General features: G+C 43.2%; 1 protein-coding gene across 7 annotated transcripts in view; it reads left to right on the forward strand.

The window, feature by feature from the left end:
• The first annotated feature begins 987 nt into the window (after positions 1-987).
• Positions 988-23,497, forward strand: part of LOC108236972 (ryanodine receptor 1) — a 47,144-nt gene continuing 24,634 nt past the window's right edge. For 4 of the 7 annotated variants that reach the window (XM_017418089.3, XM_017418092.3, XM_017418088.3 and 1 more), the window contains exons 1-61: positions 988-1,984; positions 5,637-5,756; positions 5,844-5,942; positions 6,082-6,102; positions 6,525-6,599; positions 6,714-6,792; positions 6,860-6,972; positions 7,061-7,160; positions 7,234-7,330; positions 7,755-7,829; positions 7,914-8,070; positions 8,163-8,327; positions 9,049-9,170; positions 9,263-9,449; positions 9,523-9,658; positions 9,850-9,945; positions 10,157-10,275; positions 10,381-10,514; positions 10,582-10,823; positions 10,932-11,124; positions 11,509-11,725; positions 11,944-12,048; positions 12,140-12,243; positions 12,326-12,409; positions 12,515-12,674; positions 12,784-12,931; positions 13,055-13,260; positions 13,355-13,529; positions 13,614-13,822; positions 13,932-14,290; positions 14,366-14,495; positions 14,655-14,815; positions 14,908-15,070; positions 15,147-15,233; positions 15,338-15,564; positions 15,664-16,102; positions 16,175-16,717; positions 16,816-17,016; positions 17,264-17,375; positions 17,490-17,633; positions 17,879-18,152; positions 18,234-18,348; positions 18,506-18,638; positions 18,730-18,824; positions 18,902-19,037; positions 19,815-20,001; positions 20,153-20,264; positions 20,351-20,471; positions 20,558-20,727; positions 20,809-21,029; positions 21,119-21,209; positions 21,304-21,444; positions 21,537-21,700; positions 21,799-21,877; positions 22,049-22,138; positions 22,230-22,370; positions 22,463-22,540; positions 22,617-22,692; positions 22,785-22,908; positions 23,170-23,285; positions 23,425-23,492. In XM_017418089.3, coding sequence (XP_017273578.1) covers positions 1,937-1,984; positions 5,637-5,756; positions 5,844-5,942; positions 6,082-6,102; positions 6,525-6,599; positions 6,714-6,792; positions 6,860-6,972; positions 7,061-7,160; positions 7,234-7,330; positions 7,755-7,829; positions 7,914-8,070; positions 8,163-8,327; positions 9,049-9,170; positions 9,263-9,449; positions 9,523-9,658; positions 9,850-9,945; positions 10,157-10,275; positions 10,381-10,514; positions 10,582-10,823; positions 10,932-11,124; positions 11,509-11,725; positions 11,944-12,048; positions 12,140-12,243; positions 12,326-12,409; positions 12,515-12,674; positions 12,784-12,931; positions 13,055-13,260; positions 13,355-13,529; positions 13,614-13,822; positions 13,932-14,290; positions 14,366-14,495; positions 14,655-14,815; positions 14,908-15,070; positions 15,147-15,233; positions 15,338-15,564; positions 15,664-16,102; positions 16,175-16,717; positions 16,816-17,016; positions 17,264-17,375; positions 17,490-17,633; positions 17,879-18,152; positions 18,234-18,348; positions 18,506-18,638; positions 18,730-18,824; positions 18,902-19,037; positions 19,815-20,001; positions 20,153-20,264; positions 20,351-20,471; positions 20,558-20,727; positions 20,809-21,029; positions 21,119-21,209; positions 21,304-21,444; positions 21,537-21,700; positions 21,799-21,877; positions 22,049-22,138; positions 22,230-22,370; positions 22,463-22,540; positions 22,617-22,692; positions 22,785-22,908; positions 23,170-23,285; positions 23,425-23,492 — 9,084 coding nt within the window. In that variant the 5' untranslated portion in view covers positions 988-1,936. The remainder of the gene's footprint in view (positions 1,985-5,636; positions 5,757-5,843; positions 5,943-6,081; positions 6,103-6,524; positions 6,600-6,713; positions 6,793-6,859; positions 6,973-7,060; positions 7,161-7,233; positions 7,331-7,754; positions 7,830-7,913; positions 8,071-8,162; positions 8,328-9,048; positions 9,171-9,262; positions 9,450-9,522; positions 9,659-9,849; positions 9,946-10,156; positions 10,276-10,380; positions 10,515-10,581; positions 10,824-10,931; positions 11,125-11,508; positions 11,726-11,943; positions 12,049-12,139; positions 12,244-12,325; positions 12,410-12,514; positions 12,675-12,783; positions 12,932-13,054; positions 13,261-13,354; positions 13,530-13,613; positions 13,823-13,931; positions 14,291-14,365; positions 14,496-14,654; positions 14,816-14,907; positions 15,071-15,146; positions 15,234-15,337; positions 15,565-15,663; positions 16,103-16,174; positions 16,718-16,815; positions 17,017-17,263; positions 17,376-17,489; positions 17,634-17,878; positions 18,153-18,233; positions 18,349-18,505; positions 18,639-18,729; positions 18,825-18,901; positions 19,038-19,814; positions 20,002-20,152; positions 20,265-20,350; positions 20,472-20,557; positions 20,728-20,808; positions 21,030-21,118; positions 21,210-21,303; positions 21,445-21,536; positions 21,701-21,798; positions 21,878-22,048; positions 22,139-22,229; positions 22,371-22,462; positions 22,541-22,616; positions 22,693-22,784; positions 22,909-23,169; positions 23,286-23,424; positions 23,493-23,497) is intronic. The other 3 variants (XM_017418095.3, XM_017418090.3, XM_017418087.3) reach the window with 2 other exon arrangements.

Consider the following 23,497-nt stretch of genomic DNA (forward strand, 5'->3'; position numbering starts at 1 on the left):
AAATGGGATAAAATAGATTGTGCCTCATTTATATAATTTCGTAGCATGATTTACCAAAGGTTTTGTACCAGTTGGTGAAACGACAAGAAATATATTAATATTTGTTTTTCAGGAGCGAAGGGTTAGGAAAATTTATTGACGGTCCCTAAGTGAACCACCGCGCGTGAGAGGAGGGGCCGGCAGAGAACGGCTGGCCGACATCAGCGCTCCTGTTTCGGGGCAGCCATGAGCCAGACGCCGCTAACTCCGTGGAGTTCGAATATCGAATAACCAACTTGAAACTAACTTCACTGCGGTGACATTTTCTATGACTTTACGGACATGTTTTCTGTAATTCTCTAAATATTTTCAATATTTTTACACTTTGCAGTAAGCATGACGAAGGAGGAGCTGTGGTGAAGCAACAGGAAAGGTGTAAGTCTTACTGTCACACGGTGCAATTTACTGTTTTAGCATTATTGATACATATAAACAACACGGAAAAAAGGAGAAATCTGAAAAAAAAACTGATAAATTATTATTTATTAATCAAATTTTTTAAAATGTAACCTGACACCATCCAACGAGGTTTCCCATTAATTGAATAATTAAGCTGTAGATTTGGTCAGGTGCGAGTAATTATTGGTTAATGAGATAATTAAGTTGTGTTCACAAGCTGGCAAAGCGTTTTAATGTTAGTTACAGTCGGTGCAAAAAGGAAATACACCCTTTTGAGGTCAATGTTTTGTGTCAGGACTTCATAAAGTTCTCCTAAAATTAGTTAAAATGTGATTAACAACACATTTCATGTTTTACGGTATTATATTTTTTATACTAAAGTCACTTATACTGCTTCCTTATAAATGAGGGTGGTTTAAGGCAGCCAGATGCTGATGATCAAATTCACCAATACATGCTGCAGGTTGTGATTATTGTGGACAAAAAGAAACAGTACAGCATTAATTTTTAGAATGTAATAAGTATGCTCATGAAAGAGAGGATACTTAGTGTTAATTAGAAATTTGAAAAGGAATAAAAGTAAATTAGTTATTAGAGAATTATTTCAAAGATTATCTGGGGATATAGTTTTAGTAGCATTTTTAGTTTTTTTAAGAAGGACGGGTACTTTGGGAAGAATATAGAAAGTATAATCTGGTCCATTCTCCAATCTGGAAGGTGGCCGTAATGTACCTGAAGTTGTTTGCCAACCCCCATAAAACAAGAAGAAGAAGAAGAAAACAAATTTACCTTTTATAGCAAGGGTGAACAGAACTGTAGTAGACATTTATTTAAGGACGTTGAAATGCTTGAAACTATTTGGAAGACAGACAACAGTTAATGTGTTTTATTTAATTTTAATTATAACACACACAGAGTAAAGGTTTGCGGATTAGAAAAGCTTCAACAAAGGCATCGAAAGTTGTTAGACTTTAAAGTAATTCAGTCTTTGCAGCAGTCATCATAAACAGAACAAGTGCTGATCAGTTTCAACATTTTACATCCCGAAAAAAATCATAAAAAGTATCGATTCAGTCTCTTAGAGCTTTTGTTTGCAACAGAGAAATCACTCTAAACTGATCTTGATTCTATAATGTACTCCTTTTTAACAGTTCATTAACATTCTTGCGTTAATAAAATGATTTCTGACGTCACAGCGGTGCAAACCAGTGTCTCTGTTAGCGTTTGACCCGGAATGAGACGATGTGAGGATCTGAAATGCTTCGTCTTTGCAGCTTGCTCCACCTCTTTATGGTGCTGTTTTGAACAGCTGTGAATAATGACCGCTCGGTCCCCGCACCTCAAAACTCAGCAGGCAGTGCAGGGCACGGCAGGGGTCGGGTGTCACACGTTGTCCTTTTGGACAGCAAACCGATCCTTGGAGTCGCAGAACCGGGAGCAAAACCGTTTCCCGTTTCTCTCGAGGTTTGCTTGCCCCTAACACTTCAGCGGGGGAGGAATGGCGGAAGGCGCCGATGGAGAGGAGGAGATCCAGTTCCTGCGCACGGTAGGTGATGTTCTTTGACTGTTCTTGAAGTTTATTCTGAGTATTTCTTATCGAATCCACAGGGGAGAGTTGTAGGTCTTTTACATATAATAATAAAAAAACCAACAATTTCAAGCTTTAGGGTAACTTTCTTTACTTCGACTGAGCAGCAGATCGACAAAGGCAGGTGGTCGGCATTGTTTCCCTATTTTTATCCCAACGTGCGTGGGATGTATTGCTGTTTTGTCAGCGAGAAGAAAGTCCCTGGCACCAGGTAACAGTGAACACACGGACATACCAAATGTCAGGACAACAACATGTTTACCTTTAACCCCTCCTGAAGAGAGGCAGAGAAGCTCTTGTAACCTTCGGGTCAAACTGACCCGAAGGCCACAGGAGGGTTAATCCAGTTTGGGATTATCAAAATAGATTTCTGTAGGTTTTAATCACTTTTCAGCACAAAGCAAAACATGGCGCCTGTGGCTGAAGAAGACAGCAATCTAACAGCAGCTTCACAACAACAGCTCTGGTTTATGTTTGATTAAGGTGTGCAGAGGCAGTCCCATGTAGAAAAGTAAACTGAAACAAATGGAGAACTATAAACCTGTCGGCTGAATGATAAGCTAGATAACTGAACTTAGCTGTATTTATCAGGATTATAGTATAAAAATGTGGATTTCTCTTATCAGTCTGCAGGCTGATGCTGTATTTATAGTTGCTGACATGATTTGCACATTTCTAGACATTCAATTTTTGATCAGTCATTTAAAAATAATGGACTAATTTCGCTGCTTCGATTGGTTTGAGCTTGTTTTGGTTTTCAGGTCTAATAGATGTTTAGCTTCACAAAGTTTCGGGGCACTTTCTTTTTGAAACGATTGTGTGTAAGACACCGGGTTTATTTTTTGCTGCCGCATTCCGGAGTGTCGGCTTTCTTCCTGCGACACCTGTGCCTGTTGAAGGACATTGTGGTGCCGCGAGCCGGCGACGATAATGTAACATTCTTTATTTGGAAGGTCGGTGTTGATGCTGCCGCGCGCGCATTGGCAGCATTGTGTCACTCGAGCTTTTTTTAAAACCTGGGAACTTTAGCCTTTGCGTTGCAGCCCGAGCCAGACTCTTGACCGTCCAGCCAAGGGACTGCGTTTTTTGTTTTTTTTTCTTCTTCTTCTTTTTATTTACTAAAGTTTGTGCAGTGTGACGGCAGTCCACCACTTGGCTTACAGAAATAAGTGCTCGTTGTGTGGACGCGTCGACGCGCTGAAGTCCAAATGTGCTTTCAGACGCGCCTTGGCTCGAAGCACGGGAGTACATGAAGCATGTCGACAATGTCTCATTAAGTTACTGTCAGTCGGCTGCTGCTCGCCTTCATCTCAGCTGGGTTTCTATATTTACTGTGTGAGGATTAGCAGGTTCAAAGCTTCGCGTGTTTCAGCACCTGCTTACTTCAGTCTGTGAGGGAGCATGTCGCCCCGATGTACTGCCACTCATCGATTTACAACTGTCTATTCCGAGATGGAGATATCCGACCATTTCAACTGTACTTTCTTACACGGTGGGGTTTTGTCAGCCGAGTCTTTGCGCCGCTGCAGTTAGGAAGTCGAGCTAATTAAATTCTTTTTTTTTTTTTTTAAACGTGCAGTTGGCGAAGTTATGCAGACACAGCTGCCACAAGAAACGGTGATTGTTGGAATGACAAACATCTCGTCGCTGCGCCTCTCAGTCTGAAAGTGAAGCCAGCGTGGAGCTGACTTCCTCTCTAAAAAAAAAATTAAAATGACTCTTCTTGTTTATTTATTTATGTTTATCGTGTGATTGGGTCATTTTTAAAGTGCTTCGATATAACATGGTGTTTATTCTGTAAATTCAGGTCCCGCATAAAGGGAAACGAGTTAGGAGACTTCAGGATGAACCAACCAATTAACTTTATATGTACTCTCAGACATAAACATAGACATAATAATAGATCCAACATGATTAAAAGAGGAAAAGTGCTTTCTACTTTAAAGGAAGGAACCCAATACTCCCATCTTAAAGGGGGAAAAAAAAACATTTTAATAGACTGTTGGCAACAGGAAGTTATCTTTTGTTTAACAAGTTCTTGCAGTGTGAACTTATCACTGCGCTGGGGCCACCACACTAGCTGCATTCTTGAAATGAACAATTAATGCAGCTCGATTTAATTTAAATCTTCATTTAAAACCGTTCCATCGTGACTTAAAGAAGATGTCACTCCGCCCAAGTGACTCAGAACAGGAACAGCAGAAATTAGCTCCTCTGCTGGTTTATCCTCTTCCTGACTCTTCATCTTAACAAAAAAAAAAAATAAAAAAATAAAATATATATATATATATATATATATATATATATATATATATATAAGAAAAAGGAGCACGAGAAACTGGAGAAATACCAGGGCCTCAGAGAGGAACTGGAAAAGGCCTAGAAGGTAAAGACCACAGTGGTGCCTGTGGTCATCGGGGCCCTAGGGGCAGTCACCCCCAAACTGGAGCAGTGGCTACAACAGATCCCAGGAACAACATCAGACATCTCAGTCCAGAAATGTGCAGTTCTAGGCACAGCCAAGATACTGCGCAGAACCCTCAAGCTCCCAGCCCTCTGGTAGAGGACCAGAGCTCAGAGGATGAAACAAGACCACCCGCGGAGGGTGAGAAGGGAATTTTATATATTGTTAATTCCAAATGTGGATTGTTTGAGACTTTTGAGACTTTTTGGTTTGCTTCAGGTCAAAGAGAGAAATGCTCAGCCTTGTTGCTGATCATCTGTGTTTCCATCAGATGTTATCTAGTATCTAAAACTTCCAGTGTTAGGCTCTGAAGTAAAGCAGCTGAAACAACAATTAACACATTTAAAAGCCCTGAGAATAAACAGATTAACTAACGCCGTTCATTAGGAAAATGTGTATTAGATTTTATCCCACAAGCTACTCATGACTGTCAAAGTCTAAATATTTTTTGCTTTTCCAGAGAGGAGGAGTGTGTGTGTGTGTGTGTGTTTGTGTGAACAGCAGGTGCAGCATCCTGAAATAGAGGGCTTAGTGGGGGTCTCGGAGCCACAGAAGTGGGCAGATTAGAGGCTTTGGAAGCTGTGCACAGTGACTTTTACTGGGCATTTTAGTTGGATGGTGTCCCAAGTTCTTTATGCTATAGGATCCATTTGGTTTAAAAGTCAATTTATGTGGTGAGATAGATTGTTTGGTTTTAATGTCACCCCTCACAAACATGTTAGGGTATGGGTCAGTGTGAATGCTTTCACTCAGAAAATGTGAAATCGACATTGTCGACTGTTTGTTGAGTACAAGGAGAAGTCATTAATATCTGTAATTAAAATAAATGATACTAAGTTTTATGGTTTATTGACAAAAAGGCCTGTTTGCAGTTTAATATTATCAGGTTAAAAAACAATAAATAATAGATTTTATTTAGTTTGAACTGGGTTTTTCTGCATTAGGAAAAAAACAATGATTCAAGCAAAAATGTGAACTTTTAACTACACAATATATGTGCTTTTAAACATTGAGTTGGTAGATTTTTACTTATATTCCTTTGCCTGAGGCTAATCTGATGTCAGGTTTCTGTCCGACTCTTCCGGAGGGTTTTATCGAGTGTGAAGTCCTCACGCGCGTTCTTCTCCTCGGCCTTCCTGTTTGCAGGACGATCAGGTGGTGCTGCAGTGCACAGCGTCCATCCTCAAAGAGCAGATCAAGCTGTGTCTGTCGTGCGAAGGGTTCGGGAATCGGCTGTGCTTCCTGGAAACCACCTCAAACGCTCAGGTACCAGAACGGACTCTGTATTTAATAGTTTGTTGTTGTTTATAAACCATGCGTTCGCTGGGTTTTACTGGCTGCCACGTCTCTCAGAATGTCCCTCCAGATCTCGCAATCTGCTGCTTCATTTTGGAGCAGTCTCTGTCTGTGCGAGCACTGCAGGAGATGCTGTCCAACTCCTCTGTGGACGAGGTGAGCCTCAGTTAAATTACACTGTAACACCATTTAAACGATGTCTACCTGCTATTTAACAAAGCAGCACAATGTATCTTCACAAAACAAGTAAAACAACCTTTTCTGTTCTTTACTTATGGGAACTTGTCTAATGAAGGCAGTCGATTTGGACAAATGGGTGAGTCTTGTCTTCTGTCCCTTGAATTTTCCCTGCACCATCTTTACGAGAGTTTTTTTTAATAACCTAACTTGTGTTGTCATTAAAGCAACGTATGGATTGATGTGTATCATCTTAGGGAAACACTAGCTCTAACCTATTTTAGAAAATGTTTAAATAATCAAAAGTGTTTTCTCAGTCTGATTTATTTCTGGTTGTTTATTCAGTGGGTAGCTGTGTCAATACAGGCCACGAGCATGAAAAACTTGTTAAAATATTATATTTTTTGAACACCGTACACAACCATTTTGCTCATTTGCTTTGATTTCTTTTTGTTTCCATTTATATGTACACGTCACATGTAAAGGAGTGGTTGTTGCTTTTAGGCTGACAGTCATTTTATGCATGGAGTCCCGTTTTCAAACGTTTACCCGATTCTTTAGTCATCGCAAGGCGGAGGCAGCCGAACCCTGCTGTACGGACACGCCATTCTCCTGAAGCACACTCACTCCAACATGGTGAGCGCATCAACAACCCCGCCCATAAGCGTCTCTGCTCGCAGCTGCACCTGCAGTGTGCCGTCGTGCGAAACTCTTCATCCTAATTTGTGGTGCCTTGTCTTCACGCCGCAGTATTTGAGCTGTCTGACGACATCCCGCTCGCTGACGGACAAACTGGCCTTTGATGTGGGCTTGCAGGAAGACTCCACGGGTTAGGCTCTTACTCACACACACACACCATCGTACACATGTTCATTCCTAATGTTTGCCCATCATAGGTGAGGCCTGCTGGTGGACCATACATCCAGCATCCAAGCAGAGGTCCGAGGGGGAAAAAGTCAGGGTGGGAGATGACCTCATTCTTGTCAGTGCGTCCTCGGAGCGATACCTGGTGATCGTTACGCTTCTAAACGCATCATAAAACAAAAGCTCTGTTGCCCGTTTAATCTTACTGATTTCCCCACCTTTGCTCTGTTCAGCACCTGTCCTATGCAAGCGGTGACTTGATGGTAGACGCGTCTTTCATGCAGACACTGTGGACCATGACCCCCGTGATGTCTGGGTGTGAGCTCGCTGAAGGTCCGTGTTTTGGTTGTCTGCCTTTTTCCAGCAAAGCTTTCAGTTCTGTTTCAGCGTTACTGTTGTTCTCTAGGTTTCCTGACTGGAGGATACGTGCTCAGACTGTTTCATGGTCACATGGACGAGTGTTTGGCGATTCCAGGAGCTGATCAAGGGGACGACCAGCGCAGGTGACTGGCGTCTTTCTTATTGCGGCGCGTGCAATTACAAATTAATCAGCTTTGTACTGATCGGACTCGGTTGTTTTAGCTTTAATTTGGTTTGCCACGTTGTAATTTTCTGTTATGTTGTTAGATTGTTGCCTCTGATTTTCTCTCGTGTTTTATGGTGGTGTAGTGACTGTCTCTAAAGCGTTTCCAAGCTTGAAACTTGACTTTTGTAAAGAAAACAGAGTAAGATTTGTACTTATCCTTAGAATTGTTTTCTCAATGTATTATTAGCTCAAACAAATTTGGCACCACTGATTAAATCCAACTGAAGCGTAATAAACACATCAACTAAATATAAAGTGCTCAGAACTGGGGATTTAATCAAACATATTTTGTAAATTGTCGGTGTAAAATACCCAGAGACCCGTTGTTCTTCTCTTTCCAGAGTTGGTCATTATGAAGGCGGTGCCGTGTGCAGTCACGCTCGATCCTTGTGGAGACTCGAGCCACTACGGATTGCGTGAGTGTCTCACTTCTTCCTCACTTTTAATGATTCTGAAATTAGCTGATTGCCTTTTTGCTTTTATCCCGTTTTTTTGGGCAGGTGGAGCGGAGGTCACATTAAATGGGGCCAGTCTTTCCGGATACGCCACATCACAACAGGGAGGTACCTGTTCCTCGACGAGGAGAAAGGACTTCTGCTCGTGGACCCAGAAAAAGCCAATTCCAAGATGTCGGCCTTCTGCTTCAGAATTTCTAAGGTCTCCGTTGTGGAAGGTCAACTGTGCCAGCTTTGAGTAAAGATATTCTAAAAAGCACTAATTTAAAAACATACTTTTTTTTCATTCTGCAGGAAAAAATTGAAGTGACCCAGAAGCGAGACGTGGAAGGCATGGGCACACCTGAGATAAAGTATGGAGAGTCCATGTGCTTTGTTCAGCACGTTTCGTCCGGTCTGTGGCTCACATACGCTGCTGTTGATGCCAAGTCTGCACGTCTCGGTCCTCTGAAAAGAAAGGTACACAGAATTAATTAAGATTAGAGATTGACCGATACAGATTGTTCTATGGCTGATCCTAATCTTTGGAAATCAGGGCAGCCGATAGCTAATATACAATACAGATCACACACAGCCTCATGCCAAAAACAGAACTGATAGTGTTTGAGCTTTTAGGTACAAAGGTTTGTAGTAATTTAGCTTTGGGACCCAGCGCTGGTCAAAATCTCCTCCTAACTGAGCTGCAGCCGATTGAAGACTCGCTGTGAATCCTGGTTAAAAGGTACTTCTAGTTACCTAACTTTTTCTCTAAAACAACATTTAATAAATAACCAATTAAATATGAATGCCTCTGAAAAATAAGCAGCATTGCTTTTCTTAAAGTTGGCACAGAAATTGACTGATTCCTTGCTGACTGTCCTCTAAGGTCTGCCTGAAGCTGTTTGTTTGACGCAGTGGCCTAATGTCACGTTTCACATGTCAACAAAAGCACTATCCTGCCAATAGATACACCTGCGTGCTGGTCTGTTAAATATGCTCAGGCAAGGCCAGTTGCCGATCATTTATAAAATGGCATATATCACCTGATTTATTGTTCGACTCATTAATTAACCAGTCTCTAATTAAGAACAGAGCAAAATATTTCCTTCCAATGAACAACATCTGGTAAAGTATCTGCTGTATGTATGTATGAGTGTTGGATATATATGTTGATTTAAGAGTGACTTTTGTTTTGTTTTAGGCCATACTCCATAAAGAAGGTCACATGGATGATGCGCTCACAGTTGCTCGTTCTCAAACCGAAGAGTCTCAGGCAGCCAGAATGATTTACAGCACAACAGGCCTCTTCAACCAGTTCATCAAGTAGATTTCCATTAAGTCCCAGATATTAGACTGTTTTTTTTCCTGTACAGCTCATTTTCTTTTTGTCCTCAACGTGCTTTCCATGTCTCCAGAGGTCTGGACGCGTTGAGTGGGAAAAACAAATCCGCCAATCCTCCGTCTCTGCCTATGGACACGGTGGTGCTCTCGCTGCAGGATCTGATTTTTTACTTCCGACCGCCTGAGGAGGAGCTGGAACACGAGGACAAACAGTTCAAGCTTCGCTCTCTCAAGAACAGGCAGAACCTGTTCCAGGAGGAGGTTGGTCAGCGTGATGAGACTTTTGATTTTCCTTTTTATTAAATCAGTATTCTTTAAAAGTGTCTTGTTATAGGGAATGATCACGCTTGTTCTGAACTGCATTGATCGGCTCAACGTGTACAACACCGCCGCCCACTTTTCAGAGTATGCGGGGGAAGAAGCTGCAGAGTCGTGGAAGGAGATAGTAAACTTACTGTACGAGTTATTAGGTTTGTGATTTTTGTTTCATCTGCTTTATTGTGGAGCATTTTTTTTTTTTTTTTTTTTTTTTTTCCTTCACTCATTAAATATTGATAGATACACAACAAAGAGCAGGTGTGTGTGGTATCAACATTNTTTTTTTTTTTTTTTTTTAACGTGCTGCATCACTCATCTCTTCTGCTTCTCTTTCCTCGTGAAGCCTCTTTGATCAGAGGAAATCGGGCTAACTGCGCTCTGTTCTGCGACAACCTCGACTGGCTGGTCAGTAAACTGGATCGACTGGAAGCGTCGTCAGGTACGGTTTGCTTTGGGTTTGTTTTTGTTCAAAAGCCAACATTAATTTGACTGGCTGAGAAGCATAAGCCTCTGAAATCATACATTTTATAGAGATAATGTATATTCTTGTTGTTCTCTACATATTATTTTGCTGAACTATCAGCTTATTTAAAGCTCATGTGTCATCAAAGTGTAAATATCTACGCTGTATGCTGCCATTTGTATTTTAGGAATCCTGGAGGTTCTGTATTGTGTTCTGATTGAGAGTCCAGAGGTGTTGAATATCATCCAGGAGAATCACATCAAATCAATCATTTCTCTTCTGGACAAGCATGGACGCAACCACAAGGTGAATAATACACAAAGCTGTTTGCTTAACCCGACGATGAGATGGAAGGATTGCACAAAAGTTGAACATAAGCCTCATGGAGATGTGCCGACCCTTTCCTGTTAGGTTTTGGATGTCCTGTGCTCCCTGTGTGTGTGTAACGGGGTGGCTGTGAGGTCCAATCAGAATCTCATCACAGAGAATCTGCTTCCTGGTCGAGACCTCCTGCTTCAAACCAATATTATCAACTATGTGACCAGGTGGGTTCTTTTTTTTTTCTCTAAAATTGCAGAGGTTTTTCTTATTTAAACATCTTCTCTTCGTCAGCATGAGACCCAACATTTTCCTCGGAACCTGCGAGGGATCCACTCAGTATAAGAAGTGGTACTTCGAGGTGATGGTGGACCACGTGGAGCCGTTTCTTACCGCTCAGCCGTATCACCTGCGTGTGGGCTGGGCTCTGACGGAGGGCTATAGCCCTTACCCCGGGGGTGGGGAAGGCTGGGGGGGTAACGGGGTCGGCGATGACCTCTACTCCTACGGTTTTGACGGGCTCTTCCTTTGGTCAGGTAAAGCAGCATTTTATATAAATGTATCTTTTTACAGGAACTCAACCCTACATCAGTAAAGATTTCGTTTGTGCAGAAAAGCTTGAACTTCCTCTTAAATATTGGCAGGACGTGTCCCGCGCCACGTTGCTTCTTTCAGTCAACACACGCTGGCAGCAGAGGACGTGGTCAGCTGCTGTTTGGATTTAAGCGTGCCGAGCATCTCCTTCCGCATCAACGGACATCCTGTTCAGGGGATGTTCGAGAACTTCAACCTGGACGGCCTCTTCTTTCCAGTTGTCAGCTTCTCTGCAGGCGTGAAGTAGGACCTTAAAGCAGTAGATCGGATCGTTTAAAGCAGGGTTCTGTGGAAAGGTTATAGACAATTAATAGATAACAAGCTGAAGATGGTTCTTTGAGCAACCTCAGTTTGAGGTAAAAGGGTTTAAATCTGACTACACAAAGAGGTGTTTAGACCAAAGTGGATTCCTGCTGTCTTAAAAAAGGGCTCTTCAGAATGAGACCCTGTGTCTCAATAAGATTACCTGTATAAATAAAAAATAGAGCTATAACAGGTAAGATACTAATTGTTCCTAACCTTTCCACAGAACCACCCTCCAAAAGATTTGAACTATTCGTTTCATTATTCTTGAGGATTTTCTTGCGAAAAAATCCCAACAACCTTGAATTTTTGTCTCAATTCGAGGTTGCGATTTCTCCTCGGAGGCCGTCACGGCGATTTCAAGTTTCTTCCTCCTCCTGGTTATGCGCCATGCTACGAGGCGGTGCTGCCCAGGGACCGCCTGCGGATCGAGTTCATCAAGGAGTATAAACACGACTTTAATGACGTCCGCAATCTGCTGGGTCCAACCCAATCCCTTTCACATACGGCATTCACGCCATGCCCTGTGGACACCATACAGGTAAAACCCTGCTCCATCTGCTCTAAAAAAGGCCAAAACAGTTCTGCTCTTAGTCAGATGTAATCTAGCTTGTGATCTGTTGATTGAAACAAAGATGTGTCAATGCAGTTTTTAACATTTACCGATTATCCATTAAAGCAGGTAAAATTGTATCAGAAACTTTTGATTTCCACCAACGTTTATCCTCATCTTAAGGACTCATTTATTCACGATTTCAGATTGTTCTTCCTCCTCATTTGGAGCGAATTCGAGAGAAACTGGCAGAAAACAGTCACGAGTTATGGGCCGTTACCCGCATTGAACAAGGGTGGACATATGGATCAGTTAAGGGATTTTTTTTTTTTTAATAGAAAATATAGGTGTGTATGCTAACAGTTTGTTTAACAGAATATTTGTGCTCTGTTTTGGCACAAGTTTCGCGATGATAACAAGAAGCTCCACCCCTGCCTGGTGGATTTCCAGAGTTTGCCTGAGCCTGAGAAAAACTACAATCTAGCGATGTCTGGAGAGACATTGAAGTACGTCAGTCTTCACTTGATCATCAGCTTTGATATATATATATATATTTTGTTCTTCTAATGTTTTGTCTTTCGTTGGAAGGACTCTGCTGGCTCTTGGCTGTCACGTTGGAATGGGAGATGAGAAAGCAGAGGAAAATCTGAAAAGGACCAAACTCCCCAAAACGTGAGCTGCAACACAATCCCTTATTTCTGTTCATTTTGTGAGACCGTTTCACTTTGTCGTACACTGTAACGACCTCTAAGCAGCAAAAAAGTGTGTGTTTGTTAGTTACATGCAGCCTAATGGGTACAAGCCAGCACCTCTGGACCTGAATCACGTCAAGCTGACTCCTAATCAGAACACTCTGGTCGAGAGACTGGCCGAAAATGGACACAACGTGTGGGCAAGAGATCGGGTTCGCCAGGGCTGGACGTACAGTATTGTGCAGGTACCTCCTTTTTTATTCATTCTCTGGTGCTGTGATGCCAAAAATAACCATAATGTTGGAGCAGTTTACACGTGTGTTTTGTTTTGTGTGTTATCATTTATTTGTGTAGGATATAATGAACAAGCGCAATCCCCGACTGGTTCCTTACAACCTGCTGGACGAAAAGACTAAAAAGACCAACAGAGACACAGTTTGCGCAGCAGTTCGCACTCTCATCGGATACGGTTACAACATAGAGCCACCCGACCAAGAGAGTAGTGAGTTTGTACTGTATTTATTTTTCTTAATACAACTACAAATGTTTTATAGGATAATCCGAACCCAACCCCGTCTTTTTAAGTGTTCATTGGGTTCGTTTTGGGATTTTTTCTTTTTTGCAGGTGGGGATGGAACAGGCAGCTCTCGTGAAAATAAAATCAGAGTGTTCAGAGCTGAGAAGTCTTACGCTGTCACTCAGGGGAAGTGGTACTTTGAGTTTGAGGCCGTGACGGTGGGGGAGATGAGAGTGGGATGGGCCAGGCCAAGCGTCCGTGCAGACACCGAGCTTGGAGCTGATGAGCTGGCTTACGTCTTCAACGGCTTCAAGGTGGGAGACGCGCCTAGTTTTTTTTTTTTTTTTTTATGCTTGTGAAAGACAATGAAGTCTCAGTAATGCTAAACGCATTATCGCCTTTTCCAAGGCCCAACGTTGGCATGTCGGGACGGAGCCATTTGGCCGTCAGTGGCAGTCTGGTGACGTGGTGGGCTGCATGATCGACCTCACAGAAATGAACATCATGTTTACGCTCAACGGGGAAATGCTGATCAGTGACTCAGGCTCAGAAATGGCCTTTAAGGATATCGAGATAGGAGAGGGTATGTGCAGTTCCAAGTCGGAGCATTTTCAGGTTTGAAATTTTAATGTACAGTCACGTTCGTGCATGTATCAAACTTTCCTAGGCTTCATCCCTGTGTGCAGTCTGGGTCTGTCTCAAGTTGGCAGAATCAACCTGGGTCAGAACGTCAGCAGTCTTCGTTACTTTACCATCTGCGGCCTGCAGGAGGGATTTGAGCCGTTTGCTATCAACATGAAAAGAGACATCACAATGTGGTTCAGTAAAAGCCTCCCTCAGTTCAACATTGTGCCCACTGATCATCCTCATATTGAGGTATTTAGCTTCACTTGTTATAGTTTTCTCTTAAAAGCGCCTTTGAATTCTGAATAAGTTTTTTTTTTTTCTAGATCACAACTTCATTTTTCTTTTGCTCATTATCTAGATTTCACGTGTCGATGGGACAGTGGACACGCCCCCTTGTCTTAAAGTGACCCACAAGACTTTTGGGTCCCAGAACGCCAACACAGACCTGCTGTTCTTCAGGCTCAGCATCCCAATAGAGTTTCACGAGACCTTCAAACTCCCAGCGGGGACGACGCTCCTGACTCGGGCTCTGACCGTTCCCGAGGACGAGCTTCTGGAGGTGGACCCCAACTCGGACTTCGAAATACTCAAGAAGTCAGCTTCGCGCAAAGAGCAGGAGGAGGAGAAGAAGGAGCCCTCGGTGCCTAAAGAGGCTTCCGCTGCCAAAAATGGAGAGAACGAGAAGGACGCCTCCACGGAGAAAAGCAAGAAGAAAGGGTACGCAACCATGAAACAGAGAGTAGTATTTTAACAGACTACAGCTGGGATAGTAACTGTTCCTGTTATTTACAGCTTTCTTTTTAAGGCAAAGAAGGCTGCATTAATAACTCCACCTCCTGTGGTTCCCACCTTACCTCGCCTGGTCGAAGATGTCGTACCAGATGACAGGGATGACATAGACATAATCCTGAATACCACAACTGTATGGGTGTTACTCCTATTTTTTTGCATATATCATGATCAGATAATGTTATTGCAGTATTTCTCTCACTGAACTGATGATTGTACAATTGTTTAATTTCTGATCCAAACGTCTGCACACTAATTTCCATTTTTCATCTTTTCCCCTTTTCTACACCAGTACTATTACTCAGTGCGAATATTCGCAGGACAGGAGCCAGGGGGCGTGTGGGTGGGCTGGGTCACACCGGACTATCACCAGTACGATCTCCATTACGACCTCAGCAAAGTGAGAAACGTAACCGTCACTGTAGGTGACGATAAAGGCAACATTCATGACAGGTATGTTGCCCACACAAAAGGAAACCAAACTGTGTTTTCGCTTGAGATCGATGCTCCAGACGTTGCTGTATTCATTCATCTGTCTTCTTCAGTATAAAGCGCAGTAACTGCTACATGGTTTGGGGAGGGGAGTTTGGCGGCTCCCAACAAACCAGGGTCAGCCAGGAGGACTTTGTGATTGGCTGTCTCGTTGATTTGGACACAGGGCTCATGACTTTCACCGCCAACGGGAAAGAGATCAACACGTTTTACCAGGTTAGATGAGCATCGGTCTGGCGTGTTTGTTCATTCTCATGAAGTCCTGGTTATTTACTGCAGAATCTTCTCTCAGGTGGAGCCGAACACGAAGCTCTTCCCAGCCGTCTTTGTTCTGCCTTCCAATCAGAATGTAATTCAGTTTGAGCTGGGCAAACTCAAGGTTAGCCACAGTACATTAAGCTCTGACCGAAACCTTTAAATTCACGCATCATTAGGTTTATGTTACCAGTTTTCACGCAATATTTGTTCTCCTTGTCCCGCTAGAACATCATGCCTTTATCGGCTGCTATGTTTCGAAGCGAACGTAAGAACACTGTCCCCCAGTGCCCTCCAAGACTGGATGTCCAGATGTTAACCCCAGTTATCTGGAGCAGAATGCCCAACAACTTCTTGGCTCCAGAGACGGGGCGTATCAGCGAGAGGCTGGGCTGGATGGTGCAGTGTATGGAGCCGCTCACCATGATGGCGCTCCACATCCCAGAAGAGAACAGGTCAGGCACTTGTCCTTCTGCAGTGTTAGGACACAAAATACTTTCTTGCAGTTTGTTCAGGAAAATTGCGCCTTTTTTTGTTTTTGTTTGTTTGTTTAGATGTATTGACATCCTGGAGCTGTCTGAACGAATGGACCTGCTGAAGTTCCACTATCACACCCTGAAGCTGTACGGCTCGGTGTGCGCTCTGGGCAACAACCGCGTGGCCCACGCCTTGTGCAGCCACGTGGACGAATCCCAGCTCTTCTACGCCATAGAGAGCACCTACCTGCCTGGGCCAATGAGGAGCGGTTTCTACGACCTGCTCATCAGCATGCACCTGGAGTCCGCCAAGCGAAATCGCCTGGGGACCAACAAGGAGTTCATCGTTCCGATGACAAACGAAACCCGCAGCATCACCCTGTACACCGCCAAGTCTCATGCTCTGCCCGGGGTTGGCCTCACCACGTGCCTCCGTCCAAAACTGCATTTCTCTTCCGTTGGGTTTGTGGGAACAGATCCAGATATTTACACACTGAGTCCAGTCATCCCCTTACAGGTGAGATTAGATCTTTTTAGCGCTCTTGGGAAGTTCTTTATTTAATACAACTCATTTTTCTTGTATTTCCAGGTGCTAAAGACAAAGGCCCTGAACATGCTGATTGAAGCTGTACAAGATGGAAGTCAAGCCATGAGAGATCCCGTAGGAGGCAGCGTCGAGTTTCATTTTGTTCCCATCCTGAAACTCATCAGTACCCTCCTCATCATGGGCGTGTTTGATGATGAAGACGTCACACACATCCTGAAAATGATCGAGCCCACCGTCTTTCGTACCACAAAACCAGAGGAGGCGGCTGATGAGGAGAAGGAGCCGGCGAAAGCAGCAGTTGTCAAGGAGGAAGAGGTGGACACTGCTGAGGAGGAGGAAGAAGAAGAATTTGAAGACTATGGTTTTGATGAAGAAGAGGAGGAAGAAATGGAAGAGGAGGAAGAAATAGAGGAGGTAGAATCAGGCGTGGCACGCAAGGAAGCTGTGGAGGATTCAGACGTAGTAAACGGCGAGAAAGGAGCTGAAGAAACAGAGAAAGAAGCAAAGCCTGACTCTGAAGCTAAAGAGGAACATCTAGAGCAAGGACTTTTTCAGATGAAGCTACCAGAATCTGTAAAATTACAGGTACTACACAATTTTAAGTGAATTTAAAACATTTTTCCAATTAAATGCTTTGTATCTGATGGAAAATATTCATAATTCGTTTTGCTTGTGTCGGTCAGATGTGCACTCTGCTGCAGTATTTCTGTGACTGCGAGCTGCGACACCGAGTGGAGACCATCACCGCCTATTCAGACAAGTTCGTCACCCAGATACAGTCCAACCAGAGGCGCCGCTACAACGACCTGATGATGGCCTTCACCATGTCGGCCGCTGAGACTGCCCGCAAGACCCGAGAGTTTCGCTCTCCGCCACAGGAGCAGGTAACTCACAAAAATACACACGAGCCTATTTCTTCATTGTTAAACTGAATCATGAAATTAAAGTTGCAGGACTCTTCCTTTACGATTTCCATTTAGACAAAAGAATAAATTAAGGACTTTGTTGGTGTTCCTTGTTTAGAATGTGATTCTTTTTCTTCTAGAAGAAGTTATCGATCTGTTTTCATGGGTTACTAATCTGTTTGCAATTAGTTTTTATTTAGGTGCACTTTCTAACATCGTTATGTAGGTAAACATGCTCATGAACTTCAAGAACTGCCCTGATGACGAAGAGTGCCCGGTTCCAGATGATGTCCGCGAGTCCTTGCTGGCTTTTCATAATACTCTGCTGGCACATTGTGGTCAGTTTTTAATCTCTATAAACTAACAGAAAATAGAAACATTTAGACAGCGATTGGCACGTAGCTTTGTGTTTCAGTGCTTTATTTGAGACATTTTCTTTCCTTTTTTTTCAGGTGTTCATATCGAAGAAGAAGAGCACGAGGAGGAAGTGGATAATTCTCTCCGCGGACGTTTGCGTCGATTGCTGGAAAAGGTGAAAAAATTCCGGGAGAAGAAGGTAGAAGTGGAGCCTGAGCCGCAGGAAGATAAAAAACCAAGTGAGCTTCTCATCACTTGCATGAACACCTGTACCGTCAGGACAACAAGAATTAAACAGCTGGGACTATGGCAAAAACTGCTCTGATATCACTTTTTTTAAACAGTACAGAATAAATTATATGTTTATTCGGAGCACAAATCTCCTAGTTTTGGGTCCACTAGTTTGTAAGCATCCAAGATCAGATCTGCAACAACCTTAATCGTTTTTTGTTTTCTTGGTAAAATCTTTGCCTGTTGGTATCAGGCACGTTGCAGGAATTGATTTCCCACACTATGATCCACTGGGCCCAGGAGTCGTTCATTCAGAACCCCGAGCTCGTGCGTATGATGTTCAGCCTGCTTCACAGACAGTATGATGGGCTCGGTGAGCTCATGCGGGCCCTTCCCAAGGCTTATACCATCAACGAAGTGTCCATTCAGGACACCATGGACCTGCTGGAGTGCTTGGGTCAGATCCGCTCGCTGCTTATTGTGCAGATGGGTCCAGAAGAGGAGAGGCTTATAATTCAAAGCATTGGGTGCGTGTGGACGTAAGGTATATTTGCCATTAAAGTTAATTCTTTGTGACAGACGTTCATTGTCATTTTTGTCCTCTTCAGAAACATCATGAGCAATAGAGTTTTTTATCAGCACCCCAACTTGATGCGAGCTTTGGGCATGCATGAGACCGTCATGGAGGTCATGGTTAATGTGCTGGGTGGTGGAGACTCAAAGGTAAACAAATCTGTTTTAATCCATTCGACCACATTGTTAATCTTTATTTACAGCCTTTTGTTTCATGGTATCACCTTGGGACAGACATATTTTAACCAGAAAGACAAATCTAATTTATTACTCTGCTGTAAAAATGGGTCGTTCTCTCTCTTTGCAGGAAATCAGATTTCCTCGAGTGGTGACGAACTGTTGCCGTTTCCTCTGCTATTTCTGCCGCATCAGTCGTCAGAATCAGCGCTCCATGTTCGACCACCTCAGCTACCTTCTGCAGAACAGTGGCATCGGCCTCGGTGATTGTCTTTGTTCGGTCCCGTTCGTCTTGAGCGCTTATTCCCGACACGTGAACTGCGATGAGGCTGAACTTTGTGCGCTTTTGTTCAGGAATGCGTGGCTCTACCCCCCTGGATGTGGCTGCAGCTTCTTGCATTGATAACAATGAGCTGGCCCTGGCTCTGCAGGAGCAGGATTTAGAAATGGTAGAATACTGTCCTTGTGCAGAACACAAACATTGCAGAGATTTATGTGTCACCTCACTACCCTTGTGTCTTTTCAGGTGGTGAAATATTTGGCCGGATGTGGACTTCAGAGCTGTCCCATGCTACTGGCTAAAGGCTACCCTGATATTGGCTGGAATCCTTGTGGTGGAGAGAAATATCTTGACTTTCTTCGTTTTGCTGTATTTGTCAATGGTTAGATTTTGTTTTTCTATTTATGTTTCCTTTAAACACCCTCATTATTTCTATTTATCAGCTTTAATCGTAATGGTTGAAAACAGCGGTCTCCAACCTTTTTAGCTCCACGGACCAGTTCATTATCGGACAGTATTTTCACAGACCGGCCTTTAAAGGTGTGGCGGATAAATACAACAAAATAAAATTATACGACCAGCATGAAAACAGGGGTATTTTTAAAAACATAATAAACGTAAATTCAACGTGTCCTCGCAGTTTTGTTAGCTGGGTCCTGGTGTTGCGTTATCAACATGAATAACAGCCTCTCCTCCCCCTGATGTTCTCTGGACAATATGGCGATGTTTAAACACGCCCTTCAAAATAAGATACACCACAAATATAAAGTGCACAAAGAATACAACTCACCATAACGCTGAATCAGTGAGAGCCCTGAGCCTGTTTCTCAGTAACGAGATGGTCCCATCTAGGGTTTCCAGAGACATTTGTTTTTTACTCATTTTGCTGCTTGTGGGTTTGTTTTTAGCGATAACGGATCACGTGACCCAGATAAGCGTTCTGACACGTATCAAGAGTGAGTCATAGACAGATGTAGTGGAGAGAATCCAGTCATTTTTCAAAATAAATGTAGTTCAGACTACAAAAAAAACTGATATACTGTGAGTTAATTATTCTTTCTCTGCAGCCCGGTACCAAATGACCCACGGACCGGTACCGGTCCGCGGCCCGGAGGTTGGGGACCTCTGGTTTAAAACATTTTTTTTTGTTTCGTTTCAGGAGAAAGCGTGGAAGAGAATGCCAATGTTGTCGTGCGTCTTCTCATTCGAAGACCTGAGTGCTTCGGTCCAGCTCTGAGAGGGGAGGGCGGTAATGGTCTGCTGGCCGCCATCGAGGAAGCCATCAAAATATCAGAGGACCCTGCGAGGGATGGTCCAAGTGTTAAGAAGGACAGACGTTTTCCCATGTAAGACCACTGTGCTTTGATTCAAAGATAACATATCACGCTAAAGGGGGCTAAAATTGGGGTCTGAAATAACCCAACGCCACAGCAGACTCCTTCAGCATTGCTGCAGAATAAAGATTTACAGTATTTTATTATTTTTTTTCTCTGGAAGGTTTGGAGGAGAGGAGCAGCACGAGGAGAACAGGGTGCACCTGGGAAACGCCATCATGTCCTTCTACTCCGCTCTGATTGACCTGCTGGGTCGATGCGCTCCAGAGATGCATGTAAGCTGTTTGCTCAAGTCAATTCCAAACTAAATTTATCCAGCAGATTTGGTGTAGCAGAAAAATAAACTATATTTCTTTTTCAGTTGATCCAAGCTGGTAAGGGTGAGGCTCTTAGGATCAGGGCCATTTTGAGGTCTCTGGTTCCTATTGAGGATCTCGTAGGAGTCATCAGTCTTCCCGTTCAGATTCCTTGTTTTGGGAAAGGTAAAATAATGAAGTTATGCTTCTGCTTGTATTTTGTTGATTTATTTATTATTTTTCCTGAAATGTTTTCTTTACGTTGTGCTTAGACAACAGCATCATAGAGCCCAAGATGTCTGCCAGTTTTGTGCCAGATCACAAGGCTCCGATGGTGCTGTTCCTTGACAGAGTTTACGGTATCGACAACCAGGATTTCCTGCTCCATGTGCTGGAAGTAGGCTTTTTACCAGACATGAGAGCTGCCGCTTCTCTGGACACAGTGAGTCACGACCGTTTACACAGTAAGGAAAAAAAGAGGCAAAGTCTACAGTGAGTTCAGACTTAACTTTGTTTCCAACAGGCTGCGTTCAGCACCACAGAGATGGCTCTCGCCTTGAATCGCTACCTGTGTTCCGCCGTGCTGCCACTCATCACCAAGTGTGCCCCACTCTTCGCCGGCAGCGACCACAGAGCCATAATGATCGACTCCATGCTGCACACAATCTACAGACTGTCCCGAGGACGAGCCTTCACAAAGGCTCAGAGAGACATTATTGAAGAGTGCCTCATGGCGTTGTGCAAGTGAGACTGACATCGTAGCAGTCGTCTCCTTTTCATTTAACGTGCCAGATTCATAACTGACATCTGCATTGCTTGTTTGTTTCTCTCAGACATCTACGACCATCCATGCTTCAGCATTTGTTAAGACGGTTGGTATTCGATGTCCCAATTCTCAATGAATATGCAAAAAGGCCACTGAAGGTTCGAGGACTTTTGATTACGTTCGTATTTTTCCATTACATTTCAGCGCTTACTCTATTTTCATTTTGTTTTGACTCTGCTTTGCATCCTGCAGCTTTTGACCAGCCACTACGAGCGGTGTTGGAAATATTACTGCCTTCCAAACGGTTGGGCCAACTTCGGAGTTGCCTCAGAAGAGGAACTTCATTTGACCCGCAAACTTTTCTGGGGGATCTTTGAATCGCTAGCACACAAGGTGGACACCCTGAGACACGATACACTCAAACCCGAGAGGACGATCCGTGAGCAATGTTTACATTTTTTTTTTTTTTGCTGTTGTGGTTTTAGAAATTTGATGCCGAAATCTTTAAAATTTCCATGCCGTGCCTCTGTGCCATTGCTGGAGCCATTCCACCAGATTATGTGGATGCCAGCTACTCCTCGAAAACAGAGAAAAAGGCTTCAGTAGACGCAGAGGGAAACTTTGATCCTAAACCAATAGACACCACAAAGTAAGAACATATTTTTTATGATGTCTTGTTAAAACATGAAGCATTCTATTGTTTAAATTTTAAAGCTAAATGTTGTCTGATTCTTCTTTTCACAATAGCACCATTATCCCAGAGAGACTGGATCCTTTTATCAATAGATATGCTGAATATACACACGATAAATGGGCCTTTGAAAAGGTAAGACACCTTGAAAAACCCTTTTAAAATATCTAATGCTTATTGAGGAGCAAAGTGTTGAGTTGCTTCAGTTCAGTTTGGTTGCAAAACTACAGGATTTATAACTCCCGAAAAGACTTGAGAGATAGCTGCGAATAAAAGACGCAATGCGTTTTTCGACGCACGTTTCAGATTCAGAACAACTGGTCATACGGGGAGGTGCTGGATGAGAACGCAAAAACCCATCCGATGCTCAGACCGTACAAGACCTTCTCGGAGAAGGTAAGCTCACAGACACACGCGGGGCGTTGAATGTTGCTGTACGTTTTTATCGCCTGTCTCTTGATTCATTCGACACCGGCTTCTCTTTTAGGACAAAGAGATCTACCGTTGGCCAATCAAAGAGTCAATCAAAGCCATGCTGGCGTGGGAGTGGAACATAGAGAAAGCAAGAGAGGAAGAGGAGTCGGAGAAGAAGAAGGCAGCTTCGAGGAAGATTTCCCAGACTGCTCAGGTGTCAAGCACTTGGATGGTTTTACTGATACTTTACATTTAGAGTATTTAGAGTTATTTGTTGTAGAGTATATAACAATCTTTCTGCTTTAGGCAACTTACGATCCAAGTCATGGTTACAGTCCACAGCCTATTGATATCTCACACATGGCTCTGTCAAGAGATCTGCAGGTATAGTTGTAAATTTAATTTCCTCCGCTATAATCCTTCAAATCTAATCAGTACTCACAGTTCGATCTGTTCACAGTCGATGGCAGAGCAGCTGGCAGAAAATTACCACAACACCTGGGGACGCAAGAAAAAGTTAGAACTTCAGTCTAAAGGTGAAAGCCTTTTTTTTTTTTTTTTTTTAGGGGAGAAAATATAAGAAGCTTTGATTTGTCTTTTCCTAGCAGCTGTGGTTTATTCTGTTTAGGAGGTGGGACCCATCCTCTGCTGGTGCCCTACGATACTCTGACAGCGAAGGAGAAGGCACGAGACAGAGAAAAGGCCTACGAGTTGCTCAAGTTCCTGCAGCTCAATGGATACGCTGTCACAAGGTAACTGCTGATAAACCAAGTGAAGGTCAGGTACTTGTTAAAATGCATTAATTGAAATAAAATTTGCACAAAATAAAAAAAAAAATTAAAGTGTTTTAACTTGTTTGCTGCCTTTTTGTTATTATAGACCCTTTTTACCTATTGTGACATCTGTATGAATTTGGCAGACAAGAGTTTTTTTTAATGTTTAATGTGTTTTACATCCACCTGTAAAGGGAAAGTGTTCATTTAAATTAAGATTTGAACTCTGTTTGCCTTCAGGGGCATGAAGGACATGGAGTCTGAGATATCATCCATTGAGAAGCGATTTGCTTATGGTTTCCTGCAGAAGCTGCTGAAATGGATGGAAATTGCTCAAGAGTTCATCGCTCATCTTGGTACTGTCGTGCAGAAATTAAAAAAAGGAATAGTGTAACGTGTTACAGATCCGTGTTGGTGTAAAGATTAGGGAAAACCCTTTGGTCATTTTAGCCTGTGGTAATGTAATTCTCTCATTTGCTGCAATCTGTTTTGCAGAGGCTGTGGTAAGCAGTGGACGAGTGGAGAAGTCGCCTCATGAGCAGGAAATCAAATTTTTTGCCAAGGTAAA

Source organism: Kryptolebias marmoratus, linkage group LG13, assembly GCF_001649575.2.
Source record: "Kryptolebias marmoratus isolate JLee-2015 linkage group LG13, ASM164957v2, whole genome shotgun sequence".
Classification (NCBI taxonomy): domain Eukaryota; kingdom Metazoa; phylum Chordata; class Actinopteri; order Cyprinodontiformes; family Rivulidae; genus Kryptolebias; species Kryptolebias marmoratus.